Source organism: Ischnura elegans, chromosome 13 (genome assembly GCF_921293095.1).
Source record: "Ischnura elegans chromosome 13, ioIscEleg1.1, whole genome shotgun sequence".
NCBI classification, from domain to species: Eukaryota; Metazoa; Arthropoda; class Insecta; order Odonata; family Coenagrionidae; genus Ischnura; species Ischnura elegans.
The window spans coordinates 15,103,931-15,125,265 of NC_060258.1; the positions used below are offsets into that span (position 1 = coordinate 15,103,931).

A 21,335-nucleotide genomic window follows, 5' to 3' on the forward strand; every position below is an offset into this window, starting at 1 on the left:
TTGGTGTGAGGCAATGAGCGTCGCCACGATGGAGGCTGCTTTTCAAGCTTATTTGTACCATTTACAGTGGAACCTCGTTAAAGCGAGTACGGGCTATAGCGACACCCCCGCTAGAACGAGATATAGCCGATGCACCGTCAATTGACCCTATAATAAGCGTGTTAAAAAATTTGTTTTTACGAGACCCTTTCGGTGTTGGCTCTCGCCATAGCGAGGGTTTCACCGCCGGAAGACTTTCATCAAGACTCCTTAACCTCTGTAATTGTTAGAGATCTGTTAGAAATGAAGTTAATGGAGTGCTCAGTCTCAAATTTATGTGGTAAACTGTCGTTCGATAAATATAATGATTGACGAAACAATGCTTTGCACGATTTTTATTCAGTGCGGCGCTTATAAATTGTTTGAATAGTTAGTCGTTATTTGAGTAAGGAAATTTAGTAATGCAATAAAACATCACCTTTCGCCTGGATTTATGCTTACGTTTATCGGATTGATGTTTATCTGTCGCCGCACCACTCCTGTTCCTGTATATCTGTTCGCAACAGGTATATTGGCTATTATTTGCTCCACCTCCGGTAAAGCGACAATTCGCTATAGCGAGTGTTTATTAGTGTACCGTGGGGTGTCGTTATATCGAGGTTGCACTGTATGTCAGGTGACATTACTTTCATAATATTCCTCAATCTTCTGTATTATTTCTACTGTAAAGATACCTTTTTCTCAACTTATACGCAACCAAACTCTACAAGTGAGGTACCAAAATGCACAGAATTTATCAGAGAACATGCGACGGCATATCTTACTTCCCAAATATTACTATTGTTTCCTAAAATTGGTTTTTAAATAATTAACAGAAACAATAAAAAGACTGTAAATATTCCTGACGTTAACAGCGCACTAACTGATACGTTTGTGCATTTGCAACAATATCTTGCATTCTTTCAATAACTTTTATCAAAATGCGGCTGATTCCACATTCAAATCTCCTGTTGATACGTAAGTATGAGTCATCATGTGCGTTTAACAGAGGATAGTGTAATTACTTCCAATGTTGTGTTTAAAGAGGTCCTCTGACCTCAATTTGTACATGAACATTCCAATTAAATTTGTACATAAGACCCTGCCTTTTTTTCTACATTTTGAAATAAGAAACGCGCCTATCCATCTGTGGACCTCCATTGTAAAGAGCGGGGGAAGCCCGCTGGGAGCGGGCACAGCACGCTCGTCCAATACAAAAGATATTTAACTATTATCTCATCGAACTCATGGGCATAGGAAATGATTTAATTAACAAAATATACTAACTCTTTTTCCCATTGGGGTTTTTATACTCTACTGCGGTGGCTGCATTGGGGACATGAAGAAATGGATGCATTCCCATTGTGCCAGAATTACCGCCTCCACCCATACCTCCACCCCGATCACCAGTTCCTTGTGTCTGGCAATCTATTGAACCCTTGCTTGGAATTATTGTCAGGATGCTCCCATCCTCTGAGTCATCATCCCTAGAGTGAAGAGGGGTTTGTTTTATGAAGGTAATGACGGGTCGCTTGATGGTGGGACATTACAAGGATAAGGGCCGTATTCTTAGTCGACCCTGTAGGGCCAACAGACCCTGGATACGTCATCAGCCCTTACATAAACCGATCTCACCCTACATACGCCAAATCTAGCCCTACATATGGCCGTTTTTGGAACTAAAAGGGCCCTACTTGACGTAGGGTACCGGAACCAACCCTTCACCCTAAAAAAACATGGCGGCCAAATATCGTCTGCTGATCACTTCGATTAAAGAATCTACGTTACAATGGATATTAATGGAGATGACCTTACACAAGCCATTTTAAAATGTACAGTTACACAGCGGAAATGTAATAATACTACCACTTTATAACCACCAAGTTAAATAAATTATAAAATTGACTGAACTAATAAGAACAATATAGCGGTATACATCACCTTGTTTGTACGAATATATAATAATATTTTTCACGTTTGGCACTTGGTATACTTTTGGGAAACTAATACTTCGTTTACGTATAACCATAGAAAACGTATTTTCATGCCACTATTTGCCACATAATAAACTTAACTACGGAAGGTGAAAGCGAATGACGAACCTTGATGATGCAACGTAATTTCCCACGTCAATGCTCATATGTGCTCTGTACTTATTACTATCTTGTACAGACCGCTTTTGAAGTAATTTAAAGACAATTAGGCTCTACTTTTGGCTCCATATGAGAGTATTTGTAGCGATTATTAAGGTACCGACATGACCTGGCGGACGACGCCGATTGTTTATTTACCTTGAGCCGTTACCCTAACAATACGCCCGAAAATTATCGGATGTCTTTTCTTCGTTTCATAGTTAGTTCCCATTACGCCACCAGAGTGGAAAATTGGCGCTGCGCCATCTTCTACGTTATTTCAGAGAACTTGATGACGGAATTACCCTGCACCACTTATGTAGGGTCGACTGAGAAACGCATGTAGGGGCCTTTTGTTATGTAGGGACGGATATGTAGGGTCGACTAAGAATACGGCCCTTAAACTCTAAAGGTGTACCACTGAGCCGTGCCAAGAGTTAATAATGTTTTCCCGCATCTGTGACTGTCAGGCACATTGCACCTGAACTCAGCAATTCCAATATTTCTGACGGAAGGTTAAGTTACAAATGAGGAATGAAAGAATCTCGTGCAAGACTCTGGCCACGACCTTTAAGAAGACCAGTGCATTTTGGGTTTGGGCACAAAATTATATCCTAGCCAGTGCTCAACGCAACCGGTTGCTAAGTATTTCCGGCTATATGTGATTGACTCGCAGACTTAGACAAAAATAAAAAGTTATCTCCATCACAAACAATGAAAATGAAATCATTTTTACCTCCCTATATTTTATGGAAGTCTTCTTTAAAAGTCTTTCTACTACAATCGTGTATCGTCAACAAGACACAAACTACAGTCAACAGCACGAATCATCTTTTTTAAATGGCATTATGTGCACTTGTAAACTATGAAATTAATAAAAACCACACTTTCCACCAAAAACAATAAGCAATTTCCTCCCTTACATTTCTCCGCTTTTCCACTGAATACGCTTTGATGGAAACAAATGCTTGTTCATGTGGAAAGAACTTGACGACGGAATTACCCCCCACCACTTATGTAGGGTCGACTGAGAAACGCATGTAGGGGCCTTTTGTTAAGTAGGGACGGATATGTGCGCTCGACTAGGAATACAGCCCTTAGACTTTCTCAGGTTCAGTGGTATTTTGCGTGGAGGCTAGTTCCAGTTCAAACTCCAAAGTGAACACGTCAGCCCTTCACCGCACGAAAGGGGATGGAGAGGGGATGACGAGGATCTTTTACCAGCTCAACCTTTCCCAGCAGAAAGAAGGCTCTCGCCTCCTAGGCAAATTTTCCCCACAACCAGTGGAAGACTAGGTTCTGCAGCTGAAGAATAACGTAAAGAGATTGTAACATAATTGCATGATCTGTAATTTTCCAGCTACAGTAAAACCTCTTTACATCGTAATGGACGGGACCAAAATTTGGGCAATTTGGACAGTATGGAGGTTCACTATAGAGAGGTTTTAGTGATAGGCACCATATTTTCATATCCTTCGGAAATGAAAGGCACTGCTGTCTTTTAAACCATTATATGTATGTGTTTAAACAAACATGCATGCGTTAATGAATATATATTTATTACTTAATAATTACAGAAAGAGAGCGCTATCGCGTGATTTTTTACCATTATTCAAGAGGAAACAATGTGACCTCTCTTAATTCAACAGTCACTTAAAATGATTAGGATAGTTGGGTACCTTTTTTTCTTATTTACTGTTAGGTATGCTCTCATATTGAACAAAATGGCCAAAACTAATGATTAACGTGAAAATTACAGCATAATAAGGTATTTAAGAAAAATAAGAGGGAAACATTTATTGCTGAAAATGTCATTCCACGTACGTAATCGCGGCTGCATTAATGGTCTCTAGTTGTCTTGGTATGATTTGCGGAGGTAGTTAGGCCGTCTCAGGGGTATCTCCTTGGTATGATAAGTGGAGGTTTTATGAGATAAAGAGGTTTGCCTATAAATTTACATGTAAATCTGACAGGACCGTAGGGGTGGTATGAAGTATGGAAGTTTACTTTGTAAAGAGGTTCACTACATAGAGGTTTTACTGTGTTATTTATTCTATGATATATGAGAAATATGTTTAATAGTTGCCCTTACAGTTTTTTTTATTGAATCTTCAAACATGAATATAATTAAATAAGGCTCTGGCCTCTTTGCCAAATTATCCTGCATAGAGTGCAGGACTTGTGATCTATCTGCCGCAGCTGAAGGGCTATGTCAATAAATTTGTGGTGATTGTTTTGTTGATTGTTGTCGGCAGGGCACGAACGGGATGGAGCGCCACGGCTGGGACCCTGGCGAAGGGGATGAGTTGCGCGGAACACCGTTTGAGCCGCGCATAGACCTCGTCATGGGTGGAGGACTCATCACGCCCAAGCAGGAGTTTCCCCCTTTCGGAGACGACGTGGATGACATCTCCCTCCCCAACGCCATCATCGAGGTGAGTGAAATGAGGGGAAGGGCTGGCTGGGTGTTTACAGTAGACTCTCGTTAGTACAAACAACGTTAATATGAAGTTCACGTTATTACAATGGAAATTGTCGTTCCCAACGAAAAGGTCTACTCATTTTATAGTAGAATAAACTTTATTACGAAATGTTTCGTTATTACAAAATTACTAACCTAAGGGGATGAGTTGCGTGGTACGCCGTTTGCGCCGCTCATAGACCTCGTCATGGGTGGAAGCCTCATCACGCCCAAGCAGGAGTTAACTCCATTCGGAGACGACGTGGACGACATCTCCCTCCCCAACGCCGTCATCGAGGTGAGTCAACTGAGGGGAAGGGCTATTAGTGTTTACAGTAGACTCGTTAGTACGAGCAACGTTTATATAAAGTTCTCGTTATTACTATGCAAATTGTCGGTCTCAACGAAAAGGTCCATTCAATCCATAGTAAAAGAAGGTCTAATAGTGTTTACAGTAGACCCTCGTTAGTACAAACTACGTTAATATGAATGTCTCGTTATTACGAAGCGAATTGTCGGTCCCAACGAAAAGGTCTACTCAATCTAAAGTAAAAGATACGTTATTACATAATTTTTGTAATTACTGTAAACTCTTGATTTTACGAAGTCAGTGGGACCGGAAAATTGGCACTTCGTAAAATCGAGTTTCGTAATTTCAAACATTTTTCATAAGTCACGAAAAAATGTTCGCTTTTGTTTCTTCCGCCCTTTTTTGTCTTTAGTGGTCTTATTTAAATGTTTTCGGTGGTTATTCTCGGTATTATTCATAGAATAGGCTTTTTGTTATCGATTTATGCTGTGAAAGATCGTTAAATAATTACACCGCCATAAAATTCCCATTTCTCGTTCATACTTCAACATCAACGATCACTTACGAAATTCCCGACCAGTTTAGAAAACGTAATCAATTAATGAATTGCAAAGTTTATTATAAGAATTTAATGTTATGAATTTGTGGTTAGGAGCGAATAACAACTATTAAGTTCGCGTAAGATAGATATGTATTTGTTTCCAGCACCCACGGAATTTTAGCGGCAGCCGGCCTAACCACCATTTATGTCGCCCTCTATCGCTCAGTGACGAGAAAAAAAAGAAAAACGAGGGCCTCCACCCGTTTCCAAAATAACCTTCGCAAGTTAATATTTCGAGCTACTCTGTATTTTCAGTTGAATGTGCTATCTTTTCCATTACTTATTTTCATTGAGATTCAGTTACGATTATAAATTACGCAGGATATGATTATCTTCTGGCATTTCGGTGGATTTCCACTACGCTACATCATCATCATTGATCTAAGTTTAAGTTCTCTTCCTGTACTGTGCCCAAGACCATCAATTCAGTAGGGGATACTTCTGTGTCCACGTTACATCATATAATAAGCTACATTCCTGAGTAATCATGGTGACCCATTCATTAATGGTCGTGAATTGCAATCCGTGTATCCTCATCCTACGTAAATTGGATTTACGAACTTACAGTGATGCGAACATTGGAAAAATTCAAGCACGCTTGAAATTTCAAATTTGGCACCTTCAGAGTTTGCCGATGTGACACGACGTGGCGTCGAAGAAGTAACTCAAATTTTGGGCTTAATGCCAAAATCCCAATGCCAATTCCCTCCACAACGCCATCATCGAGGTGAGTAGGACGACGGGAAGGTATAATTGCGTTCATACATTAAACTCTCGATTATACGAAGTCAGCTTTCTTGGATATTAAATAATTACTCATACCACTTTTTTTTTAAACAGAGCGTGACCTGCACCCTAATTATGTAACTGTGAGAAGGGTGAGGGCGATGTCGTTGCCAGGGGCAACGCGATTCCCACGACGGAAGGTGATAGCAGCGATTATGAAACCGTGATCGCTCTCTTTATCACGCTGCCAGCGTCATCGGCCTATCACGTTCGAAACCCATGGTGATAAGCATATGCTGACATAAAAACGAGCACGAAATGCATATGTTAGCAAACAATTATTGTTTATTTAATTTAAAAATGCCCTATAACCGATTAAAAACCAATATAATTCTTAATTATTTCAACTGGAGTGCTCTGTTGACTTTATAGTTGCCCACGTTGTTCAATTGTTATATGCGCACGGTAGTGAATTCTATTGAGCTGCTTTATTTCCACACAACAACTTGGAAAGTACTGCTAATTGAAGTACATCCGTGATTCAAACGTCAATTACTTTATATCGAAGTTTAATTATCAACATTTGCCAAGTACGTTCTCCAACATATCAACATCGTTAAACTCAACTGATTTGGGCGTTACTTGTTGGGACGATGAAATGTTCATGATGAAACAAAACTCAGAACTATTCCACAAACTTTTATTTTAACAGTCAGGTTAGTCTTGATAATGACGGTATAAACGTCGAAACTAGTAGACTGTTAAAATAAAAGTTTGTGGAATAGTACTGAGTTTTGTTTCACCATGAACATCGTTAAACTCCTTTTCGATTTTTTAATCATCATAAATCAACTATTAACTACTTACATTCAAATCGCTAGCGCGATTACACTTCCATTATCATTTCAAAATTAATTAGTTTCAATCCAAGATCACGACTTTTTGGCCATTCTCTACGATATGGTAAATATAATAACTGCAGCATCTCCCGGCGAGCATAATGGATTACGTTATCACGCATTGAAAAGTAATACAACACTTTCCCCATAACTTTACCATAATACGAGTACTTTATCATAATATTATCTATTGGCGAAGCGAAGTACTTAGCTTTGAACTGCATCCAACTGCTTTTATGTTTTCGTTGTTTGTTATTGTTATTTCAAAGACTCCGCAGACGACGCATTCTCGGACAAAGATGTGTCGAAGGATTTCATTGGCTCTTTAGATTTCTCAATGATACCAACCTCACGCGCTCGTACCTATATGATACGCGCGATGACGGTGGCTTACATGATCGCGCGATACAGCGGAACGTGATAGGAGAACGTGATGGTCATCTATCGCCGTCGTCGCTGTCACATTTACATAATTGAGGTGCTGGGTTTCAATGAATTATCATATCATCTTCAGGTGCAAATTATGATGTGTTTATCTTATTGTTGTTACCTAGTTACTTGATGAATTTCAAAACGGATGCCAGAACAGGGGAAAAGGATGGGTAAAGATATTCATTTATATGAGTTCTGTCTTAACTTTAAATAATTTTTTCCAACTTTTCCAACGGCGGTGATTGCAAAATTTTAAAATATTCATTTTAAAATCGTTCCTATTGCAGTTTCATATTAAGTTTAAGTGTCCACTTAACCCTTTCGAGACGGCTAAGAAATATAAACTAAGAATTGGATTCTTTGTCTTTTGAGCAACGTTTACAATTTTTAAATGGAATTCTACAATAAATATTAACTTATGTCTCGACTTATGTATAAACATCAACATGGAAATTGTTGCTTCATTAAATGCGTTAATATTGGCCTTCGCTTAAAATTTGGCAATGCTCAGAAAAAAATGAGGAATTCAATTCAAAGTCTGCAATTTACGTGCAAGCAACAGTTATCCATTTGCTTAACACATATAAGCAATACATAAGTTCACTACGAACCAATGCCGCAGGTATGGTCGTAAACCGGGAAAGGAGGGAGCACAACTACTCTCGGAGTCCGAGATAATGCGGAGTCCTCGTCGGGAGGGGTTGAAAAAGGTTCAGCGAGACCCTTCTTAACGAATCCCCTCCAAAAATGCTCCGTACCACGAGAAAGTAGAGTCTCTTGGGGCTCAGTACAGCAGTCATGCTAAGACGAAAACTCCGCCATCTTGAAAGGGTCCTGCTGCTGGGCCCCGGTACCCTCCCTACATAACCAACAGACTGAGCGAACTCCGCCCGCACGTACGCATCGCATTATATACCTGCCGCCCACCAAGATGGACGACGAAGCATATAACGGTCAGCGTGCGGCCTGCGACGGTTCGTCAGCCAGGTTGGCGGCGGAAGGTACCCAGACTAGGTCACTGTGTGTGACTGTTCGTATTTTATTTGTATACTCATGTACAATTCAATTAACATTTCATGGCTCTAAACACAATACCTTGGCCCTTTTTGAGAGAGTATAATGCGACTTGATAGTCAACGTTCACAATCAGGGCAACATTACATAGTTTAAAAGCATCTAGTAAATCCATTGTACGCTTAAGACCTTCAAGAGCTGCATAAATTTCAGCGGCAATAATAGAGAAGCCTTCAGGTATGGGAAAGCTCTGTGATAATTCCCACACGGGTATGACCACACGGGTATGACCCTTGGGTAGGAGTGGCGTCTGTGTACACTATCAACTCCTCCGTTGCACGCACATATGGCACTTTTCTATTAAATATTTCAGACACTTGTAATATCAACCACCACTGTGTGCTCCTCTGATAGATGTGCGAAACAAGAAAATAGGGTGGTTTCCTATTATTTTTTTATTGCCTAAATCGAAAGATTATTACTCCTGGAGTACACATTTCATGCTTTTAGAATTTTAAAATGACAATATCTATTTTTCGCGATTAAATGAAAAGTGAAAATTTCAAGCGCACGAAAACGCAACGCGTAAGTAGGAATGATGGGAAAAAGTCCGTGCGACGCATTTCTGGTTCCCCCTCCCGCCTTGCGAGGTGACCTTGATCGAGGCTCTTAGCACTAATAGGATGCAGGATGCTAGCGGGTAGCTTAGTACCTTGCTGGCTGGTAGCGCTGGGCTTAAAAAAGGTTTATTAATACCTTATCAAACGAAGAAAACTTTCCGACCTTAGCCAGTTTTAATAGGTAATTATTAAGACATGTTTCCCTGAGCTCTGTGCCTCATGCATGCATTGGTAACCTCAGGCGATGTATAACTCCTGTCCTCTCGTGTAGAAACTAGGTCCCTGTGACGTCACGTGGAGTGGAATCGCATGGGCGCCAATCTGGCCTTTTTCAAATGAGGATAAAATTTGACCCTTGCCATTCGTCTTAACCGGTATTTCAAAAACCAAATAATTTGTGCATTATGAATACACTAATGGTGGGTAACGAATTGCAATCAATGCCTTTCGTTTTCTTTGTTGAAGGAAGCTACCCTATAGTATGTTTTGGTGAATAACTATTGATGCCTTAAAATTGTATGTTTTGGTGATACCTGAATCGAAATGGAAAACTGCTATGAAAATTGGTTCAAAAGCATGCAGGAGTGCATCTATTATCTTTTTTTTTTTTATAATTTATCACATCCCCCGTAAACAGCACGTAACGGCCTTTTACAACGAGGGTTTCAAATATTAACAAAGTACAACACAAACGTCCATGCCCTGGATAGGGATCACCTACCCAGGCGGGATTCGAACCCACGACCTACGGTTAGGCAGGCGAGGACGTTACCCCACCGCCACCAAAGAATAATTTGAAAAACAAACCAGTTTCAATGACAAATATTTGTTTTCATTTATTATTCCGTGTCTCTCGATCCGTTCTCAATTGGGCGGAATTCGAGTGAGCTACGGATAGGCCAGACATTTCATAATTTTTGGTGAAAGAAAAGTGGATCGTATGAAACAAAAAAAAACAGATAAAAAAGATAATGGGCCTGCAGGAGAGCGCTGAGTGACTTACCCCCAGGCTTCCAGGCTAGCAGCTCCCCCGTCAGACGTCTGGATGATAATGGTGATAGAAAGCGATACATAGCAACGAAATATTCCGACAGGTTTTGGGATAAGGGGCAAGTCACTCACTGCCCTCTTTAGGCCACAAAGTAAAATAGACTGAGGGCGGTAAAACCAAAATACTGCTCGATCCACACAATTGGCGGGAACAGGGATCAACACTTTCATTGTTGAGGGTTTGGTCCCTTCCATTCCGGACTCGAGGGTGGGGGAACCACGGCGCATAACACAGTTGTGGGATTTAACATTAGAACTGCGGACGGGCTTTTTTGTCCCATTGCCCTCTGCAAATGTTTGCCACTCATGCACTAGTGGTTTGATCCCTTTGAAAATAACTGGCTTATACTCATTTTTTATGCTCTTTCGAATGGTCATATCGAAAACATTGTACGATGTTTGGTTCGTGAGAAAAACGACGATTTACCTAGAACCGCGGTATGGGACTTTTTTGAATGGGAAAACGTACAATTTCAGTTTTTTTGTACACTTTTTTGTATTTAGCATAATAACAGTTTATTACGAAGGGGATCGATGCACAGATACCGTTATTCTGCCAGTTAGAAGCGCAGAAGGGAATAATCTGTGCACTGTGCCGGCCGCCTACTCATGCAGCGCCGGCCGCATCACTCAGCCCGGCACGTCTGCAGGTCTGAGCTTGCAACCAACACGCTTCAAAATAAGTTTACTGTATTCCTAGTTATACTTAATAAAACGTTTTAAACATTACCTAACCACGTGTTTTTTTCACACAAACCACAAAAAAACCGTAAATTAATCTTAAACATGAGAGGATCAATGTATTTTGTCGACGGGACAAAAAAGTCCCATGCCGTGATTTTGGCGGGGTTGGAAAGTTCAGCGGTTCTAGTGTTAACCCAGCACCTTCCCTACACATTGTAGGTCTTTGGGAACCTTATGTTTGGTACACCCCTCGTACAATTATTTATTGCTATTATGTCACCTATCCGCAGTGAAATTATGTAGTAAAATTTGCACGTTACATTTTTGGGGGTTCAACGTTATTTTTATGCGTATAGATGTTGAGGGGTACGCAAGGAAAACAAAGGTTGATAACCGCTGCACAGTGGGCCCAAACACCACTTTGGATGGATAAAAGTCCAAAACTTTTACTAACAACCCTAAAATATTCTTATATATATTTGAGAGACCGCCTTTGTGAAATTCAGTATTAAGTTTTCAATATTTTGGAGTTTTTGATTTTTTTCAATGTTATCACTTTTAGAATTTGAAAACTAACGTTATTAGTTATAAAAATAGATAAGATATAAAAATTTGAACTAATAAACATTTAAAAAATCAAGTCTATAATTCTAGTGGACGAAAAACAAATTGATATAAAATTTGAGAAATTATTTTAGCAATATCTTTGCAAAAACTTTCATGCTTAATAGAAAAATAAAGATTTGTTCATAAGTTTGCATGTACTCATGGTACCATTTATCAATACACAAAGAAATAAAATATTACATGGAATGGGTAATTTTAGCTTTCAAAAATAAAATACAATAAAATATGTATTGCGCGTAGAGAGTAAAAAGTACTAAATTGGCATTCTGGAATTGAATCAGTACACCTTAGCGGAACGGAAATTACCTTTTCGAGCACTTCATTCACGATAGGGTTGGATCCTCGGGAATGTCCTCTCTACATTCCAAAAATCTCAGCCCTAGTGTAAAAAACTTAGCCACTTGTATCTACATAGATTATCTATGAGTAGACAAAATATATAAGGCATGAAAATTTGATTTATTACAAAATAATAATATCTTAATGGACACTGTTTATGTTATAGTTTACCCGTTGCTATGCGGACATAGCAGCCGGATGGATTCCCTTTCGGCTTGACATGCACAGCTTATCTTTTATCGTAAAACTCTTTTTGCAACTCGATGGCAGTTGATTTCTTTTACATTATTTAACTCATTCTTCAATTAATAATATATCTGAAAATCATGTTACGATTCCGTCCGGTTATATAACTTTTCTCTAATTAATTAAAACATTTCATCGTGAAAAATCAACGACGTTCCATACATGATAATTAGATAAGATAATGTTTTATTTGCCTAGCGATCAAAAATACAAAATGGAAACAGTATGTACAATTATATAAGGCATGTCAAAATCAAGAAAAAAAAACAATAAGACTACCCATACAAAGATACATGCAGTTAAAAAGAAAGTAAAAGCCATTAAATTAATTATGAGCGTACAGAAAGAGAAATTTAAGTTAATAGGAGTCATCGAAGAACTCATTCCCTTAGGAATAAATTTTATCTAAAAGAAACATTTTTAAGCTACTCCTGAACTTTTTTATCGACTCTGTTTGTTTGATCACATGAGGAAGTTTGTTGAACAGATGGAGACCCATGTTAGATGGCGCCATTGCTGATTTTTTAGATCTTACATAGGGAACATGAATATCATGACATCTTCTAGTGGAGTAGCAGTGGATGTCAGAGTTGAGGGTAAAATCTCTTAAGTGACATTTGACATAGAGAGTGGCATACATAATATATACACAGGGTAAGGGCAGGATTAATTTCTCCACGGCTATTTTCTCCAACATGTAAATATTAAAAGCAAATTTATATTTTCCATACTTATTACAATGGATTGAAAAATAAATAAATAAATAAAATTAAGAGGGCTAGTGTATTGTAATCTTAGTTTAAAATCGACCGTCCATTTAGGCGTCTCCGTCTACAGGACCAGTGCATCGCTTTTCTCTCACTTTGACACTAATTTCTACGTGAAGGTGCACACATACCAACCCGTGAAATACACTGTTATGCAGTTTTAACATCCTAACACCCAACCTAATACTTAAAAAACCCCTTTCCAAACTTTCATTTTTTGACTTTTGTCCACTTAACCCTTAGGTGCACGCACCTGCAAGTATAGCGCCAGTGCACGCTTGCGGCTTTTTTGCCGCACTTTTACATTTTTAATTTTCCCAAATTTGCATTCGAATTTGAGGGTGTTTTAACGTATTTGGGTAACTTTTAATGAATAAATGCACTTTAAATATATTTTCCATTCATTTATAAACAAAAATATCGCATAATTATATGCAAATTCCTTGATATACACTTAGACTAATTTTTCTAAAGGAATTGCAGACGATAATCTATACGCTATCAAGTCAAAAAACACACACAAAAAAAGGAAATGGATATACCAAAATGTTAATGCAACCATTGAAATTATAAAAATAACTAACTTATAAATAAAATTAATTTTTTCATCCTTATTGACCATCACTGCCTCTGCAATGACATTCATGAGTTTTTTTAACGCAGGTGGAATAAATAGGGTGCATAACTTATTTTTCGGTCACTGGTAAAGTGTAAATAATGCATTTTTACACCAATGTAATTCATATTTGAGCATGAAGATGAAATTTTTAAATTACGACTTGTGTTTGGAGGTTGAGATTGATTTTACAAATAATAATAATATTAATAATAATAACAAAATAATAATGCAAATGCTCTCAAAAAATATAATAATTACGAAACAACATATTAACATATTATTGAAAAAAGAATTATGCTTCCAAGTCTCCACGGTAGGGACAGATTATCAGAAGTTCCTTAGTATTGTGTGAACGCCATCTAGCGGCAAATCACACGAAGTTGTCGTCGTTCTCACTTTGTGAGATTCTAACGCAATAGTTGGTCGTCACATTGACGCAAACATATGTTCGTGGTAGAGGGAAAAGTACAGAAATAGAATACCAAAGTGTACAGTAAACGCGCTATTTTGAATTTTTGAAAAATGCGGCAAAATCCCCGCTTAGAGTGCACTTAAGGGGTTAGTGGGGTTTGTGCCGGGTCTACACTAGTAACTTAAGTGACTACTTAAGTTGGCTCTGTATTTAAGTTGGTAGTGTAGGTGTCACCAGCTTCATTTAAGTACACCTCCACTTAAGTCATCTTAGAACCCAACTTAAATTGCGTAGGCAACTGTTTCCGCACGGTTGAAGCTCTTCATGTGTTGTAAATGGCACATAATACCCATCTCACATCATCCCGTTGATTATGTTCTAAGTTGTGCTGTATTGTATGATGTGGTTATTGAGCGTTCTATTTCTTTAGTTAATTTCTAGTGTTGGGGATATTAATTCGACGAATTTATTTTGTAGTGTTTCTCATCTTATTGTTGGTTTTATTTCCGTGAAAACTAATTGCTATGCCTGTTGCTCACGGCGAAACTCGATTTATAAAACTTAGAAACGTTTTAAGGAATTTTAAGACTGACAATGAGACGACGGCAGAGGATCCGGTAAAACAGTTTATTTTCCATGGTGTCATAATCGAAAATAACGTAAACGAATGCACTCAGTAACTTCCCACACACTGAATTGAAACTATTGCGTAGGGCTTTAATGTTAGTCCTAGGGATGCCGAGGGAGATAAGATGTGGCGATTTCATTGGACGTGGGAGGAATTAATGGTTGAAATTTAACATCAATGGTTTTAATAAAGCAGTGGAATTTGACTAGCAATAAGTGTTTTTGTTTACGTTATGAATATGTCATTCCACGAAGTCACGCTTAGTAATTCTAAATTCCTCTGGCTCCATCACCTCTCGCCATATAGCGTTCCCTCAGGAACTGAAATCGGTCTTTCCTTTTAACCTTCTGAATCCAAAATGGTTAATTCACGGAGTTTGGAAGTTTATTTCAAATAACAGTCGCTTTGGATCAAAGAATCACTAATTGCTCTCCTAGACCTTCATCTGTCAACATAACTGTTTCCCGATATAGACAATCACGGTGCTGAAGTCGACTTAAATCTCAAGTGTAGCTACCGCACCACATTTAAGATTATATTTAAGTGAAGTCACTTAAGTTAAGTGTGTAGTGTAGACAAGGCATTGGCCCCACTGTGCGCCGTCCCACTGTAACGTAATTGGAGCCCCTGTAATCTACGCTACCTCACGTACAACCGTTACGTTGCGTGTTGCATACTCTCGAGGATGCACTTAAAGCGATAGATGAAGATTGATGCGTTGCAATGCACGAGGGTTGTACCAAAAGCAAAGTTCCCATAATTTTTACAAATGCAAAACTTTTTTTATTGATATTAATTTTCTCATCGTTGAAAAGCTTACACTTTTGCCTATTTTTCAACGTAATCTCCATTTTTTTCGACACTTTTAAAAACAGTGGTCCAGCTTTTTTATCCCTAAGTTGTAGAAGTCTCACGCCAACCCGTTGAGGAAGTGTGTGACCTCTGCTCGGACTTAATCGTTGCTCATGGAGCGTTTGCCACTTAAGAGTTTTGTTTCGGGGATAAAATGAAATACCCACGCTTCATCTCCGGTGACGATAGAAACCAACAAATTCTCCTTGTTGCCCCCCACCATAAAATTGTTGAAGAAATTTGAAAGCAGTGTCAAGGCGTTGCTCCATGAGTCCGTCAGTCGGCATCCGGGGGACCCAGCAAGCACACATCTTGCGATAACCCAACTTTTGGTGTTAAATTTCTTTCAATTGTGCCGTGAGAAGCTTCAGAAATGCGTTCAACAAATTCACGGACAATGACCCTCCGATCTTTGAGCAGCTCACTGTTAATCTTCTGGACAATCCAAAACCGGTGGTCTTCCACTTCGTTCTTCATCGTGAACTTCCGTGCAGCCCTCAGCAAAACGCTACCTTGGTTTGACAAGGTTCTAACTGACATTTTTGCAAAATTTGGTGTTTTCACTCAAGATAACTAAGTTTATGTTTCTCTATGTGTTGCACCGGTTTTTATTCCTCTATGTAAAATAATAACAGATTTAGAACAGTGACAAAGTTCCAACTGCAAGCAGAAAAAACTAATATTTGGTGTGACAAGCTTCTAACTGCATTCTACTTATTTTATTACTCATATAAACGTGCAAAAAAATAAAATAAATAACATACTTTCTTAAAGTAATAATTACTAGCGTATCTAGTGGATCACTAGTGTATGTGCCAAAAATCAAAAATAAATTCCTATTAATAATATAAATAGAGTAGTTTAAAACTTTGACGAGGTTTTTCTCAAAACCAGCTGATGGTCAGCTAGAACCTTGTCAAACCAAGGTAGCGAAAAGCCCCGCAACATATGCGGACGTGCTGAATGGACATGCACTCTTCACCATAAACGTCAGCCAGTTGCTGATGAATCTCCAATGGCGGTAACTTCCTTGCAAGGAGAAATCGGATTACTGCTCGATCCTCACACTTGGCGGGAACGGGGATCATCACTTTCATTGTTGACGGTTGCTAAGCCAATAATGAGGGACAAAGTGAATTGCGGACTGGCGGACTCGAGAGTAGGGGAACCACTGCGCAAGGCAATGCTGTGGGATTTAGCCGATCACCTTTGCTCAACATTGTAGCTCATTGGGAACCTTACTTTTGGTACGACCCTCGTAATATGATTTTTCCTTGCAGAAATGTTGTTTTTTTTTTTTTTTTCCATTTTTCATCATCATTAGTCAACTAAGATTGGTTTGACACAGTTCATCTCCATTTCTCTCTCCTATTCTCTAGCCTTTTCATAGCGACGTATTTCTTCTCTTTTACAATAATAATCCTTAATAACCTGTCCTATGTAACTCATTCGGGGCCGTCCCTTGCCCTTCTTCCCTTCCACCTGTCCTTCTACGGTAGTCTTCATCAGGCCATCATGTCTCAACTAGCTTGTTCTGTCTCCAGCCCACATAGCAACGAACCTCTCGGAGACGTCTCACTATGGTCTCGAATGTCTCATAGATGTCTCAGAGATGTAATCGTGAGACGTTCAGGAATTAAAAAAAAAACTTATTTGAACGCCATCAATGCCTTTCATATATATTTTTCATCACATTAATGCAGTTGTGATTATTAAAATCATGACATTTAATATGGGTTTCTTATTTTCAATGGGTCATTCATCAAAAATTTGTCCCTAAAAAATGATCGAGAAAAGTAGGCCATAATTGTATAATTTGCATTCAATTATTTTTTGCCTTCATTTTTAAGCAAACCATAGTACAAACTCTCACGAGACATCTCAGAGACTTATCTTAAGGCCGTATCACACTAGCGACTGCGGCCGGCGCTGCAGCTGCGACCGCGACTGCGACCGGCCCGTCGACCAATCAGAGCGAGGCAGTCGACGCTGCGACTCCGAAGAATAGCCGACCGGCTATTCTTCAAAGTCGCAGTCGCAGCCAATCAGAGAGCTCCATTTCAATCTCGCGCGCTTGCGGCAGACGTGTTTGTTTGTTTTGGTTACCGTAGCGAGGGAAGTTCAAGAAGGTTATAAGATAACGCGAAGATAATTTCGGATTTTTAAAGTGAAGATGGAAGCCCAGTATATTGTATATTGCACCCGAGTACACAGGTGAATGAAAATGAAGTACGTTTTAACATATTTTAGGAACAATTTCAACAATTGCTGCTCTCTATCCATTCTTTGGGCTTTCGTAAACAAACAAGCCACAAGCAGAAACGTTCATACGTGCGCATGCGCGATCGTGGCGTCGGCCGCAATGTGTGATGGGGTGCAGTTGCAGCCGCAGCCGAAATCGCGGTCGCAGCGGCGGTCGCAGTCGCTAGTGTGATACGGCCTTTAGACGTCCGATGAGACATCTGAGACACCATTTTTTTTGGACATAGTGACATCTCAGAGAAGTCTCTGAAGCTCTCAGAATGTCTCTGAGACGTAGCATGCGATATTCGAGACGTCTCAGAGACGTAACCGAGACGTATTTCTGCAATGTGGGCGCTTAAGGTTTTTAGGAGGCTTCTCTTTTTTCCCACTCTCCTTACCATTTCCTCATTGCAGGCATCCCCCGAGTTACGTATGTCTCGACTTACGTAAATCCGTACTTACGTAAGTGATAACCGTATTTCAAATGATTACGTTAATTTTCGAATGCGAGCGCGAAGAAGTAGATATTCGCTCGTACAACCTATGGTAGAAAAAATATCGAATAGTTATAGAGTTTTTTACATGCTAAAAATAACAAAGTGACCCATTTTTGTCATTCCTCGAAGGATTTTTCATTAATTTCTGTAGAAAAATCGCTTAAAAATCCCAAGTCAGCAATCAATCTGAAAATTTGCAGTTCTAGCGATGGATGTGGTTGCACTCATTCCCGTACGATACAACTTGTTATACAGCATGCACACCCGAACTCCGACTTTCAACTATTTAAAAATTGTATCCTTAAGTTTGGACATTTCCGTCTGTGGAATTAAAATAAAATGAAGTTCAAGCAGAAATTTTTATTGCGGAAAAGAATTGTTTAGTACCCACGTAACGGCATTGAAATTTTGAGTGTTGGCAATGAATGCCGCGAAAGAGTTAAGGAAAAGTTGACACACGATATTAATTGCGTAATTGTTTACATGTTTCTGGCAGAAAATTTTATTAAGCTGCATTTTCTCGTTATCTCTGTGCAACTGTAAATGAATATTGTGTCATTGAAAGCTTTTCCCCACTATCTTTGTTGCACGTTAATGACGGAGTTGGCTGATTAAAAGCTCACTTTTATTTACCTTCGTGCTTTGGAAATACTCTTCGATGTTCGATGTTTCCAGCGCTGTAAATATTCAAATTATGATATTTTCACATTTATTTTATTGAGATATGAGATAATGAAAGTATGTTTCCGTGCATGAAAGATTGAGTGAATGTATCTAAGAATATAGCAATTTACTGGTATTTTTTGTGTGTTATTTGCTCGTAATCCTAGACTCTCCTCCTACGTGTATTAACTGTGACAGTGAAACCACCAGATTCATCGGTCAACGTAATATATAAAAGGCAGAAGATATAATGATTGAAGGTAGGTAGACAATGCATTCTTTGGGCCCTTAGATTGCAGTATAACATAATGAATCAATTTAAGTATTCAGTTTAGTAATGTAGCGTTGAGATACTGTACTTTCCCGAATCCACGCAATCAGTCAACTCTGGGAATAATATTACGCATTTTGATTGGCAATGCTCGAGATGCAACTCTCAGACTATATTAATGTTTACCGATTTTGTATCTAATAACGTAAGAATATGCGGAAGAGTTAATGAATATCGCAGTGAATTGAATGAAACTTCACCGAGAATTTTCCGCGCATTTCTCTGCTGAGAATTTCACCGCGCCGATCGAAATCTCTGAAGCACTAACGCAAAGGTTCGACTTACGTAAAATTTCGACTTACATTCTGAGAGATATTTTGCGTGGGACACCTTTGCCCCAACGCATAGTTTACATCTAGATTTGTGCGTTTTTATTAGAATGGCCCAAAATTTAAGACAATTCAAGGTAAAATTGATCCCAGTTTCAAAAAAATATCATGGTTGTTAAATAGTTAGCAGTTGAGGAACTAAGTAAGAAGAGTTTTTAAAGTATACCGGGACTAGCCACAGTGATAACTTATACGGGAGTCACCCGCATTGCACAATCATGAGAAAGATCCACAGAGAAAAAATCATTTGCCTTGACCGGGATTCTAACCCGGATCCCCCGATTTCCGGTCGAGTGCTTTAACCAATTAAGATACCGAGGCGTCATTCTTCCCTGTGGATATGTGCGGACACTACCGGACAAGGTGTTGCTGGACTGCCGAGCATATGATGCCACTAGCAGTCCAAGTCGTGCGCACAGCGCCACAGCCGGAGAGCAGGCCCGGACATAGAACACATAGAGGTGTTCGCTCTTGACTAGTTTTTAAAGTATACCGGGACTAGCCGCGGTGATAACTTTTATGGGAGTCACCCGCAATGCACATTCGTGCGAAAGATCCACAGAGAAAAAATCATTCGCCTTGACCGGGATTCAAACCGGGATCCCCTGTGGATATTGTGGCTCTCCGGCTGTGGCGCTGTGCGCACGATTTGGACTGCTAGTGGCATCATATGCTCAGCAGTGCAGCAACACCTTGTGTGGTAGTGTCCGCAAATATGCATAGGGAAGAATGACGCCTCGGTATCTTAACTGGCTAAAGCACTCGACCGGAAATCGGGGGATCCGGGTTCGAATCCCGGTCAAGGCGAATGAAAGGAAGAAGAAGCTGCATGATCTATCAATAATTTTTAACTGGGTTCTATAGATTTTTTAATTAATTTTTTATTAGGGTGGTTTCCTATTATATTTTTATTGCCTAAATCGAAAGGTTATTACTCCTGGAGTACGTATTTCACGCTTTTAGAATTTTAAATGACGATATCTATTTTTCCTGATTAAATGAAAAGTGAAAAATTTCAATCATGGTAAAATCACAATATAGCACTAGCTTTCTATTATTATTTAATAATAAATATATGTTCACTAATGCATGCATGTTTGTTTAAACGCATAAATATAATGGTTTAAAAGACGATAGTGCCTTTCATTTCTGAAGGATATGAAAAAAATAGTCCCTATCATTGAAACCTCTCTATAGTGAACCTCCATGCATCAAATTGCCCAAATTTTGGTCGCTTCCATTACGACGTAAAGAGTTTTTACTGTATGTATGTATTGTATGGAATTCATTATTTGCAACTCTGTGATTGTGATTTTTAGCCGAAGATGGAGCGCCAAGATGAGGATGCAGACTGTGAGGATGCGTCGTGCGGTGGAGTTGTCCAGTTGGCAGCTCCTGCTCCTTCGGCCCCCACCCTCTCGCTGGTCACCCTCGGTGAGCACCGACAGACGTACAGACCTCACATTCTCAGTACGTGTAATTTATAACCCATAGAATTCGTCATGTACAGTGAGTGAAAAAATTCTCCCTACAGAGAGAGAGAGATTTGTCATTTAACCCTTTCCTGATGATGCCTGCATTAGGGTGGTTTCCTATTATTTTTTTATTGCCTAAATCGAAAGATTATTACTCCTGGAGTATGCATTTCACGCTTTTAGATTTTTACATGACGATATCTATTTTTTGCGATGAAATGAAAAGTGAAAATTTTCAAGTGCACGAAAACGCAAAGGTTAAGTATGAATGCTGGGAAAACTCCATGTGACTTCGTTCTGGTTCTCCCTGCCGCAAGTGAGGTGACCTTGGGGCGAGGCTTTGAGTGCTGATACGATGC

At 39.3% G+C, this 21,335-nt stretch overlaps 1 protein-coding gene across 2 annotated transcripts in view; it reads left to right on the forward strand.

The window, feature by feature from the left end:
- LOC124170271 overlaps nt 1-21,335 on the forward strand; it is a 91,808-nt gene that overhangs the window by 58,711 nt on the left and 11,762 nt on the right. The window contains exons 11-12 of one of the 2 annotated variants that reach the window (XM_046548977.1): nt 4,406-4,585; nt 20,821-20,971. In XM_046548977.1, coding sequence (XP_046404933.1) covers nt 4,406-4,585; nt 20,821-20,971 — 331 coding nt within the window. The remainder of the gene's footprint in view (nt 1-4,405; nt 4,586-20,820; nt 20,972-21,335) is intronic. The other variant, XM_046548978.1, reaches the window with a different exon arrangement.